At 35.3% G+C, this 25105-nt stretch overlaps 2 protein-coding genes across 10 annotated transcripts; one reads left to right on the forward strand and one right to left on the reverse strand.

The window, feature by feature from the left end:
- Window positions 1–14546, reverse strand: LOC106152213 (uncharacterized). 8 transcript variants are annotated; one of them, XM_087011129.1, is made up of 12 exons: window positions 14381–14546; window positions 13636–13744; window positions 12440–12601; window positions 10791–10943; window positions 9846–9978; window positions 9211–9368; window positions 8084–8338; window positions 3787–3940; window positions 2670–2905; window positions 1826–2180; window positions 915–1009; window positions 1–569 (listed from the first exon to the last, which is right to left on the reverse strand). In XM_087011129.1, exons 2-12 carry the CDS (start codon window positions 13663–13665, stop codon window positions 456–458), a joined length of 1845 nt encoding a protein of 614 aa, XP_086867255.1. In that variant the 5' UTR covers window positions 13666–13744; window positions 14381–14546; the 3' UTR covers window positions 1–455. The 8 variants fall into 8 exon arrangements, with proteins under 8 accessions (XP_086867255.1, XP_086867251.1, XP_086867252.1 ...); XM_087011125.1 differs by having other exon boundaries at window positions 8084–8341; XM_087011126.1 differs by having other exon boundaries at window positions 8084–8341; window positions 14370–14513.
- A 68-nt stretch (window positions 14547–14614) lies between these two features.
- On the forward strand, window positions 14615–24710 carry LOC106164989 (retinoblastoma-binding protein 5 homolog). 2 transcript variants are annotated; one of them, XM_087010436.1, is made up of 16 exons: window positions 14615–14752; window positions 15726–15751; window positions 16911–17083; window positions 17476–17616; window positions 18040–18127; window positions 18578–18649; window positions 18951–19060; window positions 19318–19437; window positions 19705–19858; window positions 20151–20222; window positions 20565–20682; window positions 20954–21020; window positions 21331–21433; window positions 22138–22267; window positions 22601–22732; window positions 23687–24710. In XM_087010436.1, the coding sequence occupies exons 1-15, from the start codon at window positions 14734–14736 to the stop codon at window positions 22711–22713; spliced, it is 1506 nt and encodes a 501-aa protein (XP_086866562.1). In that variant the 5' UTR covers window positions 14615–14733; the 3' UTR covers window positions 22714–22732; window positions 23687–24710. The 2 variants fall into 2 exon arrangements, with proteins under 2 accessions (XP_086866562.1, XP_086866561.1); XM_087010435.1 differs by having other exon boundaries at window positions 22601–22705.
- Window positions 24711–25105: the final 395 nt, after the last annotated feature.

Raw genomic sequence — 25105 nt, forward strand, 5'->3', positions numbered from 1 at the left:
TGAAAACGCATCATTTATTTATGAAGTAATATTTTTGTTCCTTTGGCACATTAAGAAAATAACAGTTTACGTGTGAAATATGACCCATTATTCAGGTACACAAAGTGAAATAAAGGTCAGAAAAGATAATTTAAATGTCATGTGTCATACTGGATTTGGTGACTACCTTAAATAGGCTTAATCAATCACCATATATTGAACCTGATTAATGCTTTATTCATACTTTCTGATTGATTCACACCAATCACAAAACAGAAAAAACATGATTTTGTAACAGTTGATCACAAAACCACTGATTCAGAAGCTGAAATTTTAAACATCCGAGTGGTCAGTCCACTCTCTTATGACCAAACAAGTGCATTTGTACTCGTTTATATGGTTGGAATCGAATCCAGACCGAGTTGACCCCACATCCTCCCCCATCCAGAGTTAGACACAAGGGTCGATGTACCATATTATTTTTTGGTTGAGTCGTCAGTAACTTCAGCTTGATCTACATTAGTTTTAGTTTGGTCCTCAGTCACTTCAGCATGATGTACATTAGTTTCAGTTTGGACTTCAATCATTTCCTGAAACGGAAAGTTGGGACTTCTGACAAAAGATGTGCAAAGGTATAATATTTCACATAACTGAATCATTCAATCAATTCTATCTTATACTATGATATCAATTACCCAAAGAGGACATTAAAAAAATATAATTTCTTAATGGCTATTATTTTCAGTATTATTGTGCTTTTAAGTACTGAAATTGCCACCTATTTTTTCAAATGAGAAGTCTGCTACAAATGCATCCTTTCTTTGACTTGGGTTCAATAAAAATTGCTTTTGATATATTATTTCAGACCAAATATTACTCTGTAATCTATAAAGTCAATATTAATTAACAGCTGAGGTAAATATATTATTACATACCTCTGCATTTTCCAAAAAAATTGGAATAGCAGGTGTCAGTAACTCCAACAGTACTTCACCAGTTGGCACCTGGTCTGCATTGAGCACTTCTGTCACTGAAAAAAATATTTTCTTTAAAAGCAATTCCTGCTAAAACTACTAGTAAACATACATTGTAAAGTGACTGGGAGTGATCACTAATCACTCCATTTGTATAGGAATTTTTTTATTACTAATGTTATTTTTCTTAATATGTAAATCAATTATCATATATATATATATAATAAAAAGAAAAACAGAACAGCATCCTTTCTTTGACTTGGGTTCAATAAAAATTGCTTTTGATATATTATTTCAGACCAAATATTACTCTGTAATCTATAAAGTCAATATTAATTAACAGCTGAGGTAAATATATTATTACATACCTCTGCATTTTCCAAAAAAATTGGAATAGCAGGTGTCAGTAACTCCAACAGTACTTCACCAGTTGGCACCTGGTCTGCATTGAGCACTTCTGTCACTGAAAAAAATATTTTCTTTAAAAGCAATTCCTGCTAAAACTACTAGTAAACATACATTGTAAAGTGACTGGGAGTGATCACTAATCACTCCATTTGTATAGGAATTTTTTTATTACTAATGTTATTTTTCTTAATATGTAAATCAATTATCATATATATATATATAATAAAAAGAAAAACAGAACAGCAACTTTTTTGCCCCGAACGGTTATATATATATATATATATATATATATATATATATATATATATATGTTTCTATCAAATCTATTATCTTAAGTATGGCTATGTACATATTAAATAACCTTTATCACATTAAGTGTTACAAATATCAATGATTATTTTTGATTAAATGAAGTATATGTGCTTCAAATACCAAGGCCAGTAATACTTCAACTGCTACATTACCTGCAATATCACACAAGCTGACAAATCTTAGATTTTGAAAGTAACCAAGGAGAAGCTCTGCTTGCGGGAACTCTGCTTCAGTGTGTATAACAAAATGATTTCCATCGTCTGCAATAATCCTGATGTCTACTTCATACAGCTGTGCTGCTGCCCACAGAATTAAAGCATCTCCCTGCGTGCCACTGTGACTCATGTGACGAAGATACCACCTCCACTTAATTTGGCACAGCTGGTTTTGTTTGGTGTGCCAGTCCTTGGTTGCAGTCTTTCGGAAGATATGTGCTTTTTGTTCTTTGTATTTTCTCCAGGAAGGGTCGTCATCATCCAGGAAATGCACCAGTGACATACCATCTGTCTGGAATATTTTTTTCACTCATCACTAAAACTCTGTTTGTGACATAATCTAATTTACCGTACTGACTCATCTTTTCAATGGGGAAAATTGTAAATTGTACAGATTCTTAAAATTAGAACATTCCTATTGAGTGGTAGCGACAAAACTGAAAGCAGGTAACCTTGTATTTCTTTTGTATGTAGTAGAAACACCACAAAACCTATATAGAAATATAATTTTAATGATTCTAAAAAGATCCTAAAAAGAAAGATTAATCATTTTTTCCCATTGAAAAGATCCAATCATTAACATTATACACCTGATATCTGTAAATGGGCAAATTATGTTTGCTTCTTGAAACGATGCTTCAACTAGTTTAATTGCAGAGAAATTAGCTAATTTTTTCTTTTCAGTCTTTCTGCCATTTAAGCATTCTGCATAAATTTTTGAAATACTTCAACTACAGATTCCTTTGGTCAACAAAAAATATAATAATAAAAATTTTCAAACCTTTTTTGGATTGTGTCTCAGATGCTTAACAATTTCTTCTCGAAACTTTTGTCCTGTTGTCCGCAAGCTAAGATGTTCTACTAATTGATCAGCCAATGCATTAAACATGCAATTCTCATTCAAAGGATCTCCTATTATTTCTTTGTTATTATCTTCGGCATAGTCACTTAAGAATCCATCATCAAATCTTTGCTCTTGAAGGAAACTCTGCAGTGCCGAAAAATTTTCCCCGAATTCTGAAACCATTTCAAGGTTAAATCAGTTTTTCATTAGTACATGTATTATATTTTCAGCATGCTTGTGAGATATTGTGAGATTTCTAAAAATCAAAATCAAACTGATAAAATATGAACTCTAAAGGGACAATATCTGCAGACATGGCAAAATTAGTCTTTCATTGTTACTTGTGTCAAGACGTTACCTAAGAACAATTAAAATGAAGTCATGCTTCATAAAGCAGCTATAGAAGGCCTTATAAACGGATTAGGTGTTAACTAACACTGCCTGCATATCTTTTGGCACTAACACCCATATTAACCATATAACCTGCAGATTAACTACCACTACCAGAGCAGATGAATGTTAGTGCTAGGAATCGCATTGGTGTGTTGGTTAAAGGGATAATAACTCTTCGTTTTGGCCAAAAAATGAATTTTCCTGGAGTAAACAACAATTTTCCCATACCAACCAATGGTTAATGAATCCATTTTTACATTCAAAGTTAGTCCCTGTTTTTTTTTCTAAAAAGTTTGTTTTTTTGTTAAAATCTCTTAAGAGATTATAACAGAGTATAGCCATCAATGGAGGTCACATGGTCTGAAGACAAGCTCAGATATCAGAATAATAGCTATAACTGCTGTTTTTGTCGTAAAACAGAACATAATATAGTTCTATGAGTTATTCACAATGTTTTTATTATGAAATATAGACCTCACACGAAGAGTTATTATCCCTTTAAATTGTGGGTTATCTGGCTAATATGGGCGTTAGTGCTAAAAGATCCATGGGTATTGTTAGTAAACGCCCAATCTGTTTGCAAGGCCTGATAGGTGAAACACAAACTTAGTCTCTTCAGAAATGATCTTCCTTTTCACCAATATTTGACATTTCTACTCACTGCTAAAAGCTCTGTGTTTCAGGAGTTTCCTTGGACCTGACCTGTGTCTCAGTTTAACACCAAGTCCCCGGGAAAGTAAATCTTGGAAATGCTTGTCAACAGAGCCAGGCAGACAAGCAATTAATTCTTCTGGTCCAGTGATTTCACATTTTAACTGAAAGTTGTCAACAGTAATTTACTTTTGGTCATGTCTGTTAGAGATATAACATTAACTAGAATATCAGAGAGGATCAGAGAGGCCATACCGCCTCTGGGTATTATGCCACCAGCTGAAAAAAAAAAAAGGACACCATCTCCAGTGTTGTGCTTGGCAAGATGTAAAAAATGCAGTCTAGCGTTCTAAATATTTTTATTGAAAATTACAGCTTAAAACAAATTCATGGGGAAAAGTAAAAGTTAAAATCCAAATTTGTGAAGTGCGATTCATGGCAAAAAGTAGGTCAAAGTTCAATTACAGGATCACAGTTAGATTGCCAGTTTATAACTTCCTACTCAAGTTCAATAGTAACTATGGGCATATCTCTGCTAGTTTTGGAGATATAACAGATAGAAAGGTTGCAAAGTTCAGTTCATGGTGTAAAGTAGGTCAAAGGTCAATTTTAAGGTCACCGTTAGATTGTCAGTATATGACTTCCTATTCAAGTTCAGTTGTGACTATGGGCCTATCTCTGCCAGTTTTGGAGATATAAGGGATGGAAACTATGCAAAGTTCAGTTCATGGTGAAAAGTAGGTCAAAGGTCAATTTTAAGGTCACAGTTACATTGCCAATATATGACTTCCTATTCAACTTCAATAGTAACTATGGACCTATCTCTGCCAGTTTTGGAGATATAAGGGACTAAATGTTACAATTTTGGAGTTACAGTAATGTGCCATAAATTTCCTACAGAAGAAATTAATTGAAACTAGAGGATCAGAGAGGCGATACCGCCTCCAGATATTGTACCACCAGCTGGAGTAAGCGCATTCGTATGGACCCCCCCCCTCCTAAAAGGGACACCATCACCAGTCTGGTGTTTGACAAGCTCTATAAGATGCAATCAACAAGAGTTCTCAAAATATGCAAAAAATATAACTAAAAATGATACAATCAAGCAGATTTTCAAATTGACTTGCATTTTCCTACCCTTGCTCACTACTGTATTCTCTAGACAAAAGGCCTATTGGTTTTCCTTGAAATGTGTTGTCAATGGTGCATATATGCTGACAAAAGAGAAAACCTAGGGGAAACAATGGGCACATCTCTGCTAGATTTAAAGATATGAGAGGCAAGAAAATATGCAAAGCTCAGTTCATGGTGAAAAAGTAGGTCAAAGGTCAATTTCAATATCATAGTATATGAATTTCTATTCAAGTTCAATAGCAACCATGGACATTTCTTTGCCAATTTTGCAGATTTAAAGGCCAGAAAACATGCAAAAAGCAGTTCATCATTAAAAGTAGGTCAAAGGTCAATTTCAAGGTCACAGATTGCTAGTGTATTACTTCCTATTCAAGTTCAATAGTAACTATGGACCTATCTGTCAGTTTTGAAGATAAAGGTGAACGAAAATTTGCTAAGTTCAGTTCATAGTAAAAGGAAGGTCAAAGGTCAATTTAAAGGTCACAGTAAATTGCCAGTTCATGACTTCCTATTTAAGTTCAATAGTAACTATGGACCTATCTCTGCCAGTTTTGGAGATTAAAGGGAACAAAAATTGGCAAAGTTCAATTCATGGTGAAAAGTAGGTCAAAGGTCAATTTTAAGGTCACTGATTAATTGCCAGTATGTGACTTCCTATTCAAGTTTAATAGTGACTATGGACCTATCTCTGCCAGTTTTGGAGATTAAAGGGAACAAAAATTGGCAAAGTTCAATTCATGGTGAAAAGTAGGTCAAAGGTCAATTTTAAGGTCACTGTTAAATTGCCAGTATGTGACCTCCTATTCAAGTTCAATAGTAACTATTGACCTATCTCTGCCAGTTTTGGAGATAAAAGGGAACAAAAATTTGCAAAGTTCAGTTCATGGTGAAAAGTAGGTCAAAGGTCAATTTCAAGCTCACATCTAGATTGCAAGTAAATGACTTCCTATTCAACTTAAATAATAACTATTGACCTATCTCTGCCAGTTTTGGAGATATAAGGGACTAAATGTTACAATTCTGTGTTACAAAAATGTGCCACCACAAAGTACTTTTTAATACAGCATAACACGAAAACCGTATGAAATACAAAAAAACGGAGACCACTCTCAGTGTTGGGCTTTACATGCTCTACAAAATGCAAAAAAGAACGGGTCGCTAGCATTAACGGTTCCCGAATTAGAGACAGTTTTCATTTTCGGTATTTTATGGCCGCTACTCCTGTGAAAATGCACCGATTGACCCCAAATTCACAGAGATGAAAGATGACCCAAAGGGTAACACTTTCCAATATAATAATTGGTTAAGTCTGTGTAGTGTCTGAATAACAGTGCAAATAATATTTTTTTTCGTAAAAAATTTCATTTTTTTGAAAATTTTGGCCCGTTTGACCTTGAAATAAAGGTCAAAGGTCAAATCCAAGGGCATATTTGAAATCTACACATATGACTTTTGGAAAGCCGTCTGTAGAAAATTTTCCCATAATTCCTTCCGTAGGGTAGATAATTGGCATTGAATTTTCAAAAATTTTGACAAGGGTGCATTTCAAGGAGCGTCACGCCCAGGTCAATGTACCGACTGAGACAAAAAAACCTGGGGGTTCAAGTTGAGGTTATATGTGACCTAAATCCAAGAGATGGGGACAGGGGTCCTTGCGGTCTAGGAGGAGAAGCGGTAACGGTGACTTGTATCCGGCGCCAGTACGCGGAGCCGGCGGAGCTTACGGAGCCGGCGGAGCCAACGGAGCCGGACGAGACGGGTCGGGACTAAAACCATGAGTACCGCCAGCGTACACGCTGGTGGTACTAATAAAGAAAAGGTCATTTTGGTTGAAATTCTCAATTGAAGTGTGAGGTACTTAAAGGTTCAAGATGTTCAAATTTCATGAAATTACGCCATTTTTGACCAAAAGTTGTCTGCCTTGCCAAACCTTATGATATCTTTTCCAGATGTTCAAAATTTATTACACATTAACATATTGCACATTCTGCTTTCACCATCACAATGTACTTTTTGATACAGCGTAACTCGTAAAATGTAAGGAAAACAAAAAAATGGACACCATCAGTGTTGGGCTTGACATGCACTACAAAATGCAAAAAACAAGAGGTCTCTAGCATTAACGGTTCCAGAATTAGAGAGAGTTTGCTGTTTTGGCATCTAATGGCCCCCTGCTACCATGAAAATGCACTGATTGACCCTAAACTGACGGAGATGAAAGATGTCCCTAATGGCAACACCTGCCAATAATATTATAGGTTAGGTCTGTGTAGTTTCTGAATATTGGCACAAATAATTTTTTTTTCGTAAAAAATTCCTTTTTTTTTTAGAAAATTTTGGCCTGTTTCACCTTGAAATAAAGGTCAAAGGTAAAATCCAAGGGCATATTGGAAATCTCCACATATGACTTATGTTCAGCCCTCTATAGAAATTTTTTCCATAATTCCTTTGGTATGGTAGATATTTAGCATTTAATTTTGCCAATTTTGGACAAGGGTGCATTGCGATGAGTGCCACACCTAGACCCTAGCACCAACGAAGCCCAAATTTTATGTGGATTGAGTTGAGATTATACGTGACCTCAATCCAAGAGATGGGTACGCAGGCCCTTGTAATCTAGGAGGAGAAGCGGTAACAGTGACTTGGCCGCGGAGCCGGCGGACCAGACTGGACAGAACTAAAACCATATGTACCACCAGCGCCTACCCTGGTGGTACAATAACTTTAAAAGACTGCTTGTAATTCTGACCCCCCCCCCCCCCCCCCACCACGCCCTCAACAAAAAATACAGTAAAATGGTAATAAAATGCTTTGCTGCAAAAGTATGTACTGGTCAAATTTTAAAAAGAGTCGGCAAAGCTAAAGGTACAGACAAAAAACAGAAAATAATGATGCACAAAATGGGTTATTCTGGTGCAATAATACCTTCCTATTCAAGTTCAATAGTAACTATAGGCCTATTTCTGCCAGTTTTGGAGATATAAGGGACCATTTTAGCAACATTGATAACTCCAGGACTCAAAGTTTGAAGACAGTAAGCCCATCATTTTTCCTTGAAATGTGTTATCTCTAAAGTAGGAACAATAGATGCAGGTGATGACTACATGTACAGACACATAATAGAACTATAAGATGTCCACACACACACACACACACACACACAAAATACTCACATGTGTCTGCAGAGTTGAAAGTCTGTAATTTGGGTAACATTTCTTAAGAGGTGGTATAGGTCCAGTCTCTTGGTCACTTAGGATGATGGCCATGACAGTGACCATTGCACTCCAAATATCTGACTTCTTATTCACATCTGCAGCCCTGGCTATTTGGGGACTACAGTAGTATGGCGTACCAAACCTTTCGCTTAGATCCTGATCCTTGTACAACTGATGAGCAAAGCCATAGTCAACCAGTGTAACCTTCAACTGCTGCTATATTAGAACATGAAAAATGTAAGATTTCAGCATGAACATTGTATTTTAAATATTTGAAACTATTTTGAAAGATCATATATATATATATATATATATATATATATAAATTCAGCGCTTAACAAATTTTGCTCTTTACTTTGATCTGTAAAATTCAGATATCAATAGTTTCATAGGGTTCATTCCCAATAAAACTATTATTCTACAGAGATGGATCCATGTGGACTCTTGAAGAATGCAATCAGACTTACATTTTAAAAAGATTAACACCCTTACTCTTGTTTTTAACATACTTGTATAATATCCAGCTTTTCTGTATTCCTCTGAATGCCAAGAGGAGGAATGTTAATCTGTTAATCTGATTGAATTTAGCCAGACTCATAACAGAGTTGGAGTAATCTATGTAAAACAATAACTTCACTGAGAATGAGACCTTATGTTGAGGAATGTTTCTGGGGGTAGGTAGTTTATATTAATGTTTGCTTCATTTGGAATTATTTGAACCTATACAAAAAATGTATGTCAATAATTATTTTTCATATATTATTAAGTATGTTACTATAATATTGTTAAGTTAGTAGCATAACCAAAGACATTTTTTTATATAGCTAAAAAGTAAAGAAATCAATAAGTTGGTTATTTATGAATAGTTTAATGTAAAAATGTACAAATCTTATATTTAATTGATACATGCTCTAATGGTTGAATAAATGAAGATTAATACCTATAGTACATCAATACTGTGTCATCTGCAAACATTCTTATTTTATCAATTTTACATGTACGTCTGTAGAGTCAGTACTTTTCAGTTCAATACCACCCCCCAAGCACTACCCTAATTACACTTGTCTGATAAAATGAGAACTTACATCATCTACAGAGACTACCAGGTTATCTGGTTTAATGTCAAAATGTCCTATTTGCTTATTATGTAGGTGATTTATATGTCTTAGCAGCTCTTCGCACAGTTTGAAGCACTTCTTCATGTCTTTTCCATATAATTTTCCAAACTTTGAACCTGAGAATCCTGAAATAAAACAGATTAATTACAATAATAATAAGAGAATAAAATGAAAATTTAAATAATATAAGTATATATGCATATGTGTTTGCATGTGTATACACATGTAATAAAGCCTAAACACTCACAGTCAGTACTTATATAATTAGAACATTTAGACCCCATTCCCGATCAAGCAAGATTGCCCCCTTTCCCGGGGGATTTTCTCGCTTAAGCAGCTCTGATGTTTGGCATACCTACTGAAGCTGTTAGGGGGTAATTAACTATAATTCAGCATCTTCAGTAGGCGTGACAAACAACAGAACAGCTTCAGCTGAATGCAAATTAGCGATCGAGAAATCCCTCAGAGATGGGTGGATCTAGGGATGGGGTCTTGATTGTGGTTCCCAGTCATTTATACAGTGTTTGCAGTCCTTAATTTACAATTTCAAGTTACAGACACAAAAAAACTTATCTTAGAATTGTCTAAGATTATACACTCACCCTGTACCAACTCCATTATAATATAGACACTGTCTTCGTAATAATATGCACCATACAGCTTGGGTGCAACTGGGGGCTTTAACTTGGCAAGAATTCTGAGCTCATTTTCCCGAAATCTGTCTAGATCTTCAACCTATATATATATATATAAATTCACACACCAGTTTATTTGTTTGGGAGAAACTAATGTAAAAAGAAGAACATAACAAAGTTGTCAAACGTATAGACATAAATAAGAAAATAATAATGACATTGCAAAAAATAACATCACATAATGCCTAACAACATAACCAGGGCTCACCATTAACTGTTTTCACTCTGAACCAGCGGTTTGGTTGTTGTTTCATTGGGCCATATTTAAGTGATATAAATCACTCCTGTTAGTCTGAAGGTACCAGTAATAAGGCACACAATTATCCATTTATTCATGTCTACCCAACTACCAAACTCGGCACTGAATGATCCCGAATTCACAGATAGATCGGACCACACTACCCGTTTTCAAGGTGTGCGTCAGTACGCCTTTCACAGTATCATACCCTGAACAAATTTTGAGTGGTGATGCAATACTTTCCAACCCCACTGAGAATCATCACTATCACATTGCGTACTTAGGCAAGAGCATTGTCGCATCTGATACTTCGAAGCGCGTATTGACGCACACCTGGAAATTTAGTTACTTTTATTACTCTTTCACAGTTTTCAGTTCATTCAAAATCCAACTTATAGTTCTAATAATAATAATAATAATAATAATAATATTAATTATTATTAGTGATGTCAATGCCTACAATGACCACAAAAACAAATTTAAGTTTTGAGTATCACATGCAACAAATGGAAATGTACCTTTCTTCAAAACCTGTGTACATCTAAGCAAGAAAAAATTCAAACAATGTCTTGTGCTTTTTTAAATTACAACAACAAGTCTAATTTCCACCATACCTTCTTCACAGCTAAATGCGTTATTAGTGTTCCTCCTGGGAATTGAGCTGTTAATACAGTTCCATATGCTCCAGAACCTATTTTTCTCTCATACTTTACATTGGTCAGCTGTTCCAAAAGTTTCTTTTTCTCATGATATTCCACTCCAAAAACCTACCAATAATTTGAAATACACTTCATTCTCAGAACTTACAAATACACATCAAGCAAACTGAATATATACAATGATTACTGTAAAATCACTGTAGCCAATGAGATTCTCTCCTATTATTTTAAGGTAAACATAGTCATGTATTATATATCAATATATGTATCATTTTTCTCATTGTGTGAATGGGTGTGTAGAGGGTGTCTAGGTCTATAATTGTGTAAAAAAACATCCTGCATTGACTTTGTGTATGAAATAAATTTGAAAAAAAAAAAATAAATAAATAAAAAGCAGCAACTGGTATCAAAATTACATTTTTGTTTTGCCCCAGTTTATATCTCAATCTTTGAACATGACACTGGTGCAGTAATTAAAACAACATTATAAATACAATAGAATTCTAAACAACAGGAGAGGGTGTCCCAAGACCTAAATCCAAAAAATTAACAGAAATAGAACAATAGAACTGCAGAATTATGATATTATATATTATATATTTTGACAGAAATATACTGAACAAAAATATAAACGCACGAAACTAAAATGGTCAGTTGAAATGGATATCATGAAATATGTCCAGGTTGATGGTTTATTTGTGAACTGATGGATTTGTTTTCATCAATTATAGTGGTCTGCTTTCACTTTGCCGCTCCCCGTGAGTATACTCAAAGGTTCAGTTTTTACACCCATAAGACTAATGGAGCATGACAGAGTAGAGGTCAATCTGCAAGACCAATACACATACACTCACTACCGTCTGGGCAATAAAAGGACACACCAAAATGTGTATTTCTGCCACTTGTCAACATGCCACAGATGTCTGGAACCATGAAGGAGCATGCCATCAGCATGCTCAATGCTGGCTTGTCAGTAACAGAAGTTGCAGCATGCCTGAATGTGCATCATTCCACTGTCAGCCGTCTGGGAACATGCTTCAGAGACACTGGTAGCATTAGGAACCACCCTCATGCACCATGTCGCCCAACAAACACCTGTGGAATGTTCTGGATCAGAGTTTTCAGCCATCATGTTCCAGCTCTCGAGAATGTTCGCCAACTGGGAGTAGCACACCAGGAGGAATGGGATAATATCTCTTAGGCCTCTATTGACAACTTAGTGATGTCCATGCGCCGCTGGTGTACTGCTCTGCACAAATTTAATGGTGTCTGTGAACTTAGGATGTTGACCCCCATGGTGTATTTGATGCCCTAAATCTTGGACTATGCATTTAAACTTCCCCTAATGCTCTCAAAGTGATGTCTATTTGTCGAGAAAAATATGCTGTTATTTTTTACTATATACTCTAGTTCCATATATGAAAATAAATCTACATATTCTTTCGTGCGTTTATATTTTTGTTCAGTATAATAATACTTGAGAATCTCATCTGAGGACTGTTTTGCTTGGTTTCTGAAAAAATGGTTTAGGATTTTATGGTCTTCATGGCATGTGCTTTGATCAATGCTTTTTTTTTCAAATATCCTGACGTCTGATACAATACCCGCTTTAAGTCCTGAGCACTGCACACTGTTATGACATATTTCCAGTCCCTTTGTCTGTCGTCTTCATGTAGATTATCAACAAACTCTAAAAAGGGATTTATCACATGGTCTTCCTTGCTTGTCTCTCTCAGTTCCCTTGGATCCCATATGTGAACTTTGACCTGGAACAAATATTCATTCATTACTGTTAACAGGTCAATTTATTCCTATTCAGTTCCAAAACTGCCAACATTTTTAATCTGAAAAATTGGTTTTAGCACGTATAATCTTTTTTGCTGGTTTCAGTTTATGACAATGATTGCTTTCCTAGCTTTAATCAATGTAGAACAGAAATATATCCATCCCTTTTAAATAATAGAATTGTTCATTTACTTTTTGGTTGCTTGAGATTAGGATAACTCTAATTCTTCCTTATATTTCACATCCAGCAGAACTTGAGAGATTTTTTCACTACTTTTTTGACTGACTGAGATTCTGGCTCTTCTGTCAAGCTTGACAGTGAACTATCAGCACACAAGGTAACCAAATCCCATTTTATGTAACACTGGCAGTGGTAACATAAGAAAAATAATAAATTTTACAACACTAAAAACCTCAAATAAGGTACATTACAAACTATGGGTCCTTTAATTTCCTATGTTGAAACTTGTAAGGGCATTTTATCTGCCATTCTGAAAATCATCATTTCACCATCTAAATATTTGTTGAGGAAAAAGTTATTTTTACGTATGCATTTAGCATCAATTTCTGCAACAGAAAACACCAGTTACTCAAAACATTGAAGATTCAACCTACTCAATACAGGTATATGCATAAATATAGTTACACAAGCTTTGCATGCCTTCAAGAATGATTGATTTACCAACCCTAAAAAATAATGGCTCAAATTTCTCGTTAAAAATGGACTTTATGACCCATTTTGCCTCTAAAAACACCTGTTCCTCTATAGTTTTCCAAAAAGTTTATTATTTACCCTACCCTTCTATTATATGTTAGTAACAGGGGTGGAGATTTTGTTTGATATTGTCTCTTTCTACTCTTTTTGATTTTTTTTTTTGGGGGGGGGGAGAGGGAGAGAAAGATGAGACGGGAGTGAATGTATCCAATAAGTTTTTAGCTGACTGCCCCAATCCCCTAGTTGTGCCCTTGTATAATGTAAAAGAGATTAAAAACTAATTTTTGTATGCACACAGACCTTTGCCTTTTCATCAATGAACAGACTCATGACTCAGAATTCAATGGAGAATATATGTTGAAGTAGATGATGCCAGATTGTCATACCGCTGCATGTTCTTCAATGCTTGCTGAAAAATAAGAATTACAGTAGTATAAGTAAGGATCAATTATACATACAGTATTTCTATATGACCAAAGTTCATTGATGAAGGGTTAAAACTTCATCCCTCAAATTTTGTTAAGATGTGCTTAAATTTCATAATTAACATACATAGCACTACAATTGAGGATACACAGATATATAAAGTTAATCAAATAAAATGTAGAAATAGATAATGTAAAACTGTACAATTGAAATTTATCTCCAGCTAAAAATGACCACTCTGCTTCACGTCTTACACCACTTGACGCCACACTTCTGGCACATTCCTTTCTCCTCCGGTACCCCTTATTGTATAGCCATTTATATAAAAATCAATATGTTCATTTGTATGTTTATCTCTTCATTTGAGCTCTATTATAGCTAGTTGTGCTGTCACTGATTGTATCTTGAGTGTGAAGTTGTGTAATCAATCAAGAATCTGAATCTGTACTGTACCGGTACAAAAACTTAAGGTTTACGTTACGTTTCACCAAACCTGCTGATTGATTTAAATTATTATACATTCTCTCTGTCGTTGTTATACATTCACAGTTAACCTCGAAGTGGAAAATTAGAATATCTAGATTCCTTCAAATTTTGTTCTTGCTTACCGTCAACTTACTTTCATTTCAGCCGAGCACAGCAAAAACATATGTGGATAAAACGCGCGTATAAGGTCAATTAGATTAATACAAATTTTAAGAGTACTATTCAAACAACTGATCATGTATAATAAATGAATTATCTTGAAAAACATTTAAATATTGCTACTTATTTTTAATATAGCGTCATTGAGCATAACATCCTAACTGTTTGCATATTTTTTTGTCTTTTTGACATGGTTTTTATGCGTGCGCAAGAGCTCACACAGAAGGTGGTGACATCTGGCGTGCGAACCGTTCAAAGTGCGGCTCGGTATTTTTTTGTGCATTTTGGGCAAATTGCTCTTAAACTGCACTTTAAATAGAAGTTAAAATGAATTTAGAACTTTTAGGTGAGTCTATGTTGTGCACAACGACGACCAATTCTTTCAGGGTGTTGTAAACGTCTTGATTTCATATTGCGGAATGACTGTTTACAAACTACACAGTAATCATGTGTTGAGTATATTATTGCAATTTATGAAATGTCACAGAATTGATGTATTATTTAAAAATATATATCACATGGGTCTGTAGTGACGCAAATGCCACTATATGTGAGACTGTGAAACTTAATATATTTCATAAATAACATGCCTTGTGTTATTGTATTGTGTGCGATCATTTCACAATAAGTGTAGTTTTTATTTTGGGGAAAATAACCTGACTATGCTAGAGCTCCAACTTCTGACACATGCTTACTGTTAGAATGCTGTACCACTGAGCTGTTGAGCTCAAGTCAACCCCCGCCAGTCACCTAAGTACCTCCATGTTAAAATTACTGGATCTCCCTCTGCTGCAGTACCAGAGGAAGGAACTGCGGCTAACTTAATTTTCTTTTCAAGGTGGTTGAGGGGTTGGATCCAGGGATACCTCCTGACACTTACTTAGTACCAGCTTCCAACAAACTTCTTGTAAGGGTCAAATCATTCATTGGCTTTTACAGTACCAACAAAAGTCTCTGTTACATTTTACAACACCGCAACACACCAGTTAGAAAAAACTTTCTTTGTTAGAACAGTCTCTGAATGGAATGAACTGAGTGACCAACAAGTTCATGCAGAAATTGTGGAAGGCTTTAGATCAGGCCTACACTGTGATTAAGTTTTCTTAAGCTCTCTCTTCCCATCTATCATATATCAGCAGTGGTTCTTTAGACATATACTGATAGATACGGATACATTGATAGTTGCAATATTTTTAAGAACAGATTATTCTAAAGAATTGTGTTAAAATTTGTAGGTCTCTGTTAATAATGTTGCAATTCTAATTTCTATATTGCTGTTATAATAAAATTTATTTTACTTTCTTTTATAATTTTTTCAGAATCCTTTGGGCAAAACTTTCCAGAGGTAAGCCTCAGAGGAAAAATGTACTTTACAAAATATCTTTTTAATCTTTAAAGTTTGCTTTTCACAAAGTGCTCTGTGTGTAAACTGCTTTATATATTCATTAAATCATGTATCAGTACATGTATTTTTAGTAAATTTCATTTATAAATTTTCAGTATCTGTGTGATACCATGCTGATGATATGTGTAATTCTTATATGGAATCAAGATATTATATTATGAGCACTACAGAATTGCACCCTGAGCTTCAGAGCTAACTTGACACTAACCTCTTCACTGTAGCCTATCTTCATCGTGTCAAGTAACCTCTGACGAAAATAGTTTGACCTAGTTTATATAAGCCAATCAAATCCATGTTTCAAAATTTTTCACCAAAGTTTGGTGAAAACGCTGATTGGTTGACCGTCAATCGGCAATCCTCGGCTGATTCCGCAAGCTCCATACTAACAACAAAGTTATTGAGTGCGGAGACATCCGAGTAGTTCCGAGTGTATTACCGTACACAAAGAAAGCAAGGCGAGTGACTACGAAAAAGAATGTGTTAAGTTATCTCTTGATTCTTTGCAAAATATGAGTAAATCGGAATTGAAACCATAGGGTCTAGCAGTTTGAGGCCCTGCATCATTATCTACTGAGAGACGATGTTATTTGCGTGCTGCCCACAGGTTACGGCAAGACCCTGATATTCAGCCTTATCTTTGATTGGTCCGGATTTGAACAAAGCGCGCTTTGACTCGTTCGCGTTCATTGGCTAGATCGTTTAATGAGTCATTGAGTGCGGGCTTTTAAATTTGATTGGCGGGCGGCGGAGGCAATCGAATCTGGTCAGAGGTTACTTGACACGATGAAGATAGGCTACAGTGAATAGGTTAGTGTCAACTAGCTCTGAAGCTCAGGGTGCAGAATTGCCAACTTAATTGCTTGTTCATGTAACAAGAAGCAAAACATGTTGTAGTTCTCCACCTGATATTTATACAATGCAGCATATAAGGCACATTAGACTATATGTCACTTTTAATCGAAAGAATTTACAACAATGTATGAACATCTTGCTCTTTCATTGTACTTTGGTTGTGTATGAGATTGTTTAAGTATTGCAGTTGTTTCCTCATTTAACAAATCTATAAGTGTTTAAATGTGTTTTTTTCCATCTGTTTTAGGACTTTGACGGTGCACTAGATTGTATAAGTATTGCAATAACTTGTTCATTCAACAAACGTGGCACTCTGCTGGCAGTTGGCTGTAATGATGGAAGAATTGTTATTTGGGATTTTCTCACCAGGGGGATAGCCAAAGTGATCACTGCTCACGTCCATCCTGTCTGTTCTCTCAGGTACGTCCTGTGTGTGTGCATGTGAGTGCGGGCACAGGCGTGGGTGTGCATGGGTGTATATGTGTGTATACATGTGAGTGTGCTTGTATATGTTTGAATATGTATGCATGCTTATGAGACGTGCATGCATGTGTGTCCATGTGTGCATGTGTGTGTTTGGTTATATTATCTTGTGGAATTTTCAATTATTCAGGTGAAACAACAGTTCATTGGTGAAATATTTTTGACTGGTTATAAAAATATAGTTGAAAAAATATAAATTATCTTCTGAGAAATAAAGAAAATATCCCTAATGAGAAATTTAAACTTTTTAGCAATTTTGTGTATACTTTGTTTGTGACCAGTATTCATTGAGAGTATAGTAATAAATATTTCCTCTGTTTCCTTTCCAGCTGGAACCGTAATGGTCATAAACTTCTAAGTGCTTCCACAGACAATAATGTATCAATATGGGATGTGACGACTGGGGAGTGCGAGAAGTCCTACAGGTTCCCCTCCCCAATTCTTAAAGTTCAGTTCCATCCCAGAGACTGGTAAGAACCTCCTCCCCCTTTCTTACTTAGGCATGTGTGTGCATGTGCACGCGCGCACACACAAACACACACACATTTTTAAGTTTCTGTTTCTGACTTGCTGCTTTTTCTGTAAGAAAATATTGTCATCTCCATGAATACTTTCAAGTGACTAGCAAAAGTATTGGTGAAAAGGCCACATTGTCTACTTTAAGTTTTCACCTCCCTTTAGTCTTGTATTCTAATTAAATGATAATTTACCGGAGCAATATCACCATTATTTGCTCTCTTTATCCAAAATGGTCTGTGCAGTACAGATCTAGAGGAGGAAGATGCTACAGTTATGGTACAGGTGACTGCTGTGAAAATGAACTCATATAATTAACTAAATATTCAATTTTTTTGGTGAAATGTTGACCAGGATTCTTTATTTTCCAATTGCAGTAACCGATTTCTGGTTTGTCCTCTGAAACATGCAGTGGTTCTGGTCGACACAGAAAAGAAACACAAAATTATTCCACTGGACGATGAGGTAGGTGACGTGAAGGGATTTGGTATTTGTAAAAAATAAAATATCAACAAAAAGTCAGTGTTGTGAAGATAAGTTTTACTTAGTAAATTTCTTTTAACCATTCACATGAGACACAATGTGTATAATCTTTTGAAATATTTCAATGAACTTAAGTCTGACAACATTACTGCTTGTTATGACTACGCAGTATTGTCTGCATTGTAATTTAAGTCCAGTGATAGATTTGAAAATATCCAGATATTTAGCTGACACTTTCATTTTATTCTATAGTGTTAGTTCATTCATCTTGAAGATGAAAAAAAGTTAATGGTGAAATATGTGTTGTTTCTGGTGAATTTCAATCTTGTGGGCTTGGATTGAACAGATCCTGAAAATGAAAAGAAATTGTAGATTCATTTTGTGTGCATGTTGGAGCTCTTAAGGATAATATTTTCTTATATTTCCTTCCAGTCTGATTTGAACATTGTGGCCTCCTTTGACAGAAGAGGGGATCATGTTTATACAGGAAACGCCAAAGGAAGGGTAAGACACAGATTGTGGACATTTTATAATATTGATAAATGAGTTTTTAAAAATAATATTTAAAATGTGAAAAGCGGTACCAAATCTGTCCTTGTAGGAAATATTCGATTATCAAAGAGTAAATATATGAAAGATCTCCTTGGCATCTTTTCTGCCAGCTTGTCATTAAGTTCTTTGGGTGAAATTACTTCTGTTTGATTTGATGTGGCACATGTCTATATTTCAGCTGGTGGTGCATCCTTAAGAGACAGTAACGCCCCTCTGATCCTTTACTTGAGTATATTCCCTGTGTACATTTCAGGTTTTGGTATTCAACGCCAGTACGTTAGAGATTGACGCCTCCTTCAGAGTAACCACGGGAACAAGTAATACCACGGCTATCAAGTCTATAGAGTTTGCCAGGAGAGGAAAGTAAGTGTGTGGTAGCTTTGCGACTTTGTGTTGTCAGGGATTTGCATGGCTCATCCACCTAAAGATGTTGCATTTTCACAGAAAAAACTTCAAAGACTGAAAGTCAGTTTTTATTTTTAGACAGAAATTTTGGTTTATTGCAGGATAAAGAGATATGCTGTGGCCAGTCTCAAAAAAAAAACAAAAAAAAAAAACTTAAGACCAAAATTTTTTGATCAGCACGGATTGTAACTTTTATAGTACATACTTATTTCCAGTTGTTTTCTGGTGAACTCAGCAGACAGAGTCATACGTGTTTACGAGAGTGGAGAGGTGCTAGCATGTGGTAAAGAGGGAGAGCCAGAGCCCATACAGAAGTTACAAGACTTAGTGAACAGGTAAAAACAATGATTAAACCCCTTCTCATATAATGAAAAAAGATATTATTAACTCTTTCAGGTAAATTATTAATTAATTAATTTATTTATTTATTTATATTTTTTTTAAAGAATTGGACAAATTTCTGGAAGAAAATTGAAGAGAGAAGACAAAGAAAAAGATATTGCTGAACAAAATTCTTTAATTTGTAGTCCAGGCATATGTCATGACAGGAAAGAAAAAAAGCAATATTGGACAGAATCTTGTAAAGTTCTGCTGTATTTCAGAACACTGTGGAAGAAGTGTTGTTTCTCTGGGGATGGGGAGTACATAGTGGCCGGGTCCGCCAGACAACACTCTCTGTACATCTGGGAGAAAAGTATGGGAAACCTGGTGAAAATCTTACATGGAACTAAGGGGGAAATGTTACTGGATGTCGTTGTAAGTCTGTGTTAAAAGAAAAGAAAGAAAAATAAGGTGACACATTTTGAGGAATCTTGAGAGATGGCACCTTTGGTGCTATTTAAGTATTTAAATGGTTGTGTCTGTTCTTTTTGCCTAAAAAATAAAGATTTCTAAACAGTGTCTAAAGAATTTTCCATTATTTCCCTTGGAGATAAACCACTTTGTCAGCTAATAGAATCTAGGGTTGCTGCACAGGGATGAAATATTTTCAAATCATGTGGAGGAGAAAATGTTCATAGTTCTATTATTATTATTATTTTATTTCCAGTGGCACCCAGTGAGGCCCATTATAGCCTCTATATCCAGTGGAGTGGTTTCCATATGGGCTCAAAATCAAGTGGTCAGTTACTGATTCACATTATTTCAGTGTTCTTCTAAATATCAAAATTATTGTTATAGATTTATGTTGAAGAAAAGCATTAATTTTTTAAATAACTAAAAATTTGTAATGAATAAATGTAAACAAAAGCTTGTGTAGCTATTTGTCATACATGCAAAGAAATAAAAGTTGTAATCTGTAATTACTACTCAAAATTATTTTTATTTTAAAGATTTCTTCATGAGAGTTGCAAAGGGAAAACAAATAAAAATTGAATAACATTTGCAACAGTAATTGCATACAACAACCTCTATAAAGTCAACATCAAGAAAGATCAAACTCTATTTACAATTATTCTTTCAGGAAAACTGGAGCGCTTTTGCTCCTGACTTCAAGGAGCTGGATGAGAATGTGGAATATGAGGAAAGAGAATCTGAGTTTGACCTGGAGGATGAAGATAAAGAGGTCCAGGAAACAAAAGGTGAGAGATAGCTACTGGGGGGTGTAGTATAGGCTGCAACAGGTGCCCTGAGGACACAAATTACAAGAACAATTAATTTGGGAAGAGAAAAATTTGTAAATTGTTCAGTGACTGTTGGAAATTTATATCATTATAGCATCTAAAATATTTGTCCATATTAATTAAAGTCATTGTTTTCTATTTTGAGACAAGATATTGTTGATGTAGGTGCTGATGAAGAAGACACAGAACTTATTATTATAATAACAGCATGTTGTCATTGTTGATGTAGGTGCTGATGAGGAAGACACAGAGGTAGATGTGACGTCTATAGAACCCATTGCAGCATTTATCAGCAGGTAAACACAATATTTTTATCTCATAATTTCCTTATGATTTAAGTGAAGTGTATTTGAAAACAGGAGCGCAATTTTAGCTCATTGCTGTATAGAATGTGAAAAAGTTCAAATTAGTTTTCTAGTGACATATTGAAATCACAGTCAGTCTAAAAAACTTGCTATCTGAAATGTATCAGACAGAAAACTTGAGACCCATTTTCCAACTTCTGAAGTCAGTCCAAAATAAGTCTGGTGGTACAAACTCAGGAAGTGACCATGCCCCTCTGATCCTGTTGTTTTCCATCATAATTTATTTGTTATCTTCCTCCAGTGATGAAGAAGGAGAGGACGAGGAAGCCTTGTTATACTTGCCGACGGCCCCGGAAGTTGAAGAACCGGAAGAGGGCTGGGGGGTGCCGCCCCAGGAACAGCTGGTATATAGGATGGTTTTTTTTTTTTTTTTTTTTTTTGACAGATATCTTGATAATTTCAGCTAATCAATACTGTGAATATAATGTTTGATATATTTGGCAAAATACTATTAACAATCTTTGGTATTAGGAGAAATTTTGGACAAAATAAGTGTTAAATTTGCAGAAATCATCATGTTGATTTTTTTCTGTCAGTTTAAAAAAAACATTTCAATAGAATTGATGATGAAAAGTGTAAAAAGCAAGTAAACAAAGCAAACAGTCAACCGCAGCTGTCAGAACTTAAATAAGTTGATAATAAATACTAGTCTCAAGTTTCTGTATACGTAAGTCAGTATAGTTATTGGAGCCTTGCATATGTAGTCTTAAAACTGGTTTATACCATGAGCAGTGCTTGGAATGCTAGGACAGTTGCACATGTATTTCACTTATAAGAGGATGAAAAAGAGAATGGAATGCCTTGAAGTGTATTGAAATACAGGCAATTGTACACCTTTGCAATAGAAATACGGGTGTTATTGCCGTCATTTGATTTGCCAAAGGTGAGATAAAATGAGTAAATTTACATTTTTCTCTCTTTGAGGTGAAGGAACACAATATGTTAGATGCATTACTGCAGCAAATCACATTCCCACACATTCATATTGGGCTGGAAATGTTAACCTCAATTCTAAGTCGGTTTTACTTCTTTTATTTTCCCCGAGTAGACGACTGAAGAACCTCAGACGAAAAGTGAGAGGAAGAGAACAGCTCAGCAGTCACCAGATTCACAGCCAGTCACCAAGAAGAAAAAGCTGAAACCTGTGGACGTAGATCTGCCAAATGCCCCGGCTGATGGTAGGTACTGCTCATGTTGTGTACTTGGATTAAGGAGAGAGAGGAAGAAGGGGAGAGGGGATTGGGAGTGAGGAGAGGGTAGGGGTTGGTGGGAAGAAACAGAGAAGAGAGAGAGAACGTATTATTTATGTTGCTGAGATTAAGGGAGGAGAAAGAGAGAGAGAGAGTTGGAAGGGGGTTGGATAGGGGTCGGGAGGAGAGAGATGGAGTTTGGAGGGAATTGAGGATGGGGGGGTAGTAAAAGTAATAAAATTTAGGATTTATGGTCATTTTAGATTATGTTGTCAATCCTGTTAAAATGGAATGATGCATGTTCATCTGTTCATGTTCCAGAAATCCACCCACTTCTCAATGTTAAGAAGCCTCAGGAGAAGAGTTCATCACGGAAGTCGCGGCCTGGCAAAGGTCAACAGAAGGCCAAGGCCAAGGTGCCGGCAGGTGTGTGATGTCACACGGCAGGGCATGGTAGGCACGCTTTGGCTTCTAGACTCCTTCTCAATCCCTGTCTCTTTCTGAAAGCTGAGTGCAAGATGAAAGCTTGAAATGTTTGGGTTCAAATGGTGGTTTGTAAACTTTTGGTTATAAAAGTGGAGAGCAGAGGCCGGTTTGACACAAGTGCTTAACCCACCATTAAGCAGCAAGGGTTTAGCTCTTAAGAATGTCTTCTTAGATAGCAGATTTGCATACAGACGTGACTCAGAAAGCATGTTCAGTTTGTACCTTTGTGCAACATATTAGTTCTACATATCTTTACAGAAGGCAACTAGGAAAATTATCTGTGGATAACTTCTGTCTCCTTCTATACATTGCCACATTGTTTCCTCATTTGTCATTATCTGTTTTTTTTTTTTTTTTTTTTTTTTTTTTTTTTTTTTTTTTTTTTTTTTTTTTACAAGCTTCGTTTGGTATGCCTGTCTCTGGTTGCCTGAGCCAATTTCTTGTTGAAATAAAAAAAAAAGAAAAACTCAACATTGCTTTCAAGCTTTTAGATAATGCACCAGAATGACCTCATTTTTTAATATTCTTCTGCATTTTGTGGTGCTTTGTATTATTTATGTGTATTATAGCCTATTTGTAATGTTTACTTTTCCTAAATGGCTTTATTATACCCACTTAGAATACTGCATTAACTTCACAGTGAAGTTTTTGCCTGCCTTTGAAGCTGTCATAATTTTAATATTTCTGTTTTTGAACATTTGGTTGACATTAATTGATGTATGTTTTTAAACAGAGAGAAAATAATGTAAATTATTCATTCAATATGTACAACAGTAACTTTGTTTTTTGTCTCGTTTTGCAATGTATCGTATATTGTTGTGTATTGTATTTTTTTTTTAATTAAAAAGGGTGATATATATAGGCCATTAATAATAATAATGATAATAATTATGTCAAAAGAAACTGCTTTTATCTTTTCAGATGTTGCTTACAGACCCTGAAGACCAGTATTGTTTACTGCAATGCCTGCATAGCTGGATATCAAATAACAGATACAGTCTCTTCTCTGTCCATATTCCTTTGCACAGCCAGTGATATGGACCTTGTAGGGGAAAATTGTCTTTAAAAAAGAAATCAAACTCATGGGGAAAATGTCTGTTTGCTTAACTAATTCTTCAAATCTGTCATGGAAGCCTATTCACAAAAGATGATGGAGTATAATTTTTGCAGTTTTATTGAAAGAAATGCAACTCATACTGTTTTACGTATTGTGCATAGGAAATTGTTCTATACAGGTTATTTTTGTCGCCAGAAACCTAGAAAAGAAACACCATGTTGGGTGGCATGGTAACCACATAGTCTTCAAGTGGTGAAGTAATGGGGAATGTTCCTAGTCTTTTTGCGTATTGTTTGTGAGATATCAGTGACCATTTAAAGTCTTTGTGATGAGGACTCAACATTTTCTCTGATGTAATTATTGTTAGTCCAGTAAGGGAGTTAAAACAGTTCTTATGCATACATGTGGTTGAATTTTTTTGTTTCTGGGGAGTTTTTTCTTGTCAGTGGCAAGTTGACTGCATGACTTTCATGGGCTCTTAGTCTTAGGTGTTTTCTACTTCCAACTTGGGTTGTATGTAGAATACTATAGAAATGCACAGAAGGAAAGAAAATTGTCACACTTTTTAACTAAATTAGGGTTAATATTAATTGATACAGGTTGTACATAATGTACATAAATTCATGTCAGTGGCCTTTTTATACAGATTTCTGTGGTAAAAATGTACTTGTGAAAATATTTTAAAAAGTGTACACTTTAGGTTGATGCAACTTAGGGTTAGCAATTGTGTAGAAAATTGTATAGTCTTGTCTAAACTACTAAATGTGTAGTCCTTGTTTCTAACCTTGAAATCTAGACAGTTTGTACATATGTATAAAGGTATACCACATACACTTTGTAAATAGACCTGCTGATAATGTCAGTAATAAAAAAGCAAGTAGAAGCAAATGTTTTGTTTTTTAATACAAAGACATGCACAGTAAGTATCTTGATCAGTGAGCCAGTGGTGCACAGCATTTTGTTTTTAATCCTCCAGCTCCTATTGAAATTAATTCAACATTATTTTATCTATGCTTTTTATTTTGACAAAGACATTCACTGCCACACAAATCCGTCAACCTATTGTAATATTGAACACATTAGAAGCATATCTAAGCTTTATCAGGCAAGAAGGCAATCATTCAAGTAACAATTTTAAATGGGGGGGGGGGGGGGGGGGGAGTCCTGTGATGTCAAGCTAAAAGTGATGTACTGTTGATATCGCAATTCTTTATCTGAATTTAACTTAATGCCCAACTCGTATACAATTCAAAATATCTGGTTCCAAAAGTTTAAGTCCTTGA

This window comes from Lingula anatina, chromosome 4 (assembly GCF_051362555.1).
Source record: "Lingula anatina isolate TDL-2025a chromosome 4, LinAna3.0, whole genome shotgun sequence".
Classification (NCBI taxonomy): domain Eukaryota; kingdom Metazoa; phylum Brachiopoda; class Lingulata; order Lingulida; family Lingulidae; genus Lingula; species Lingula anatina.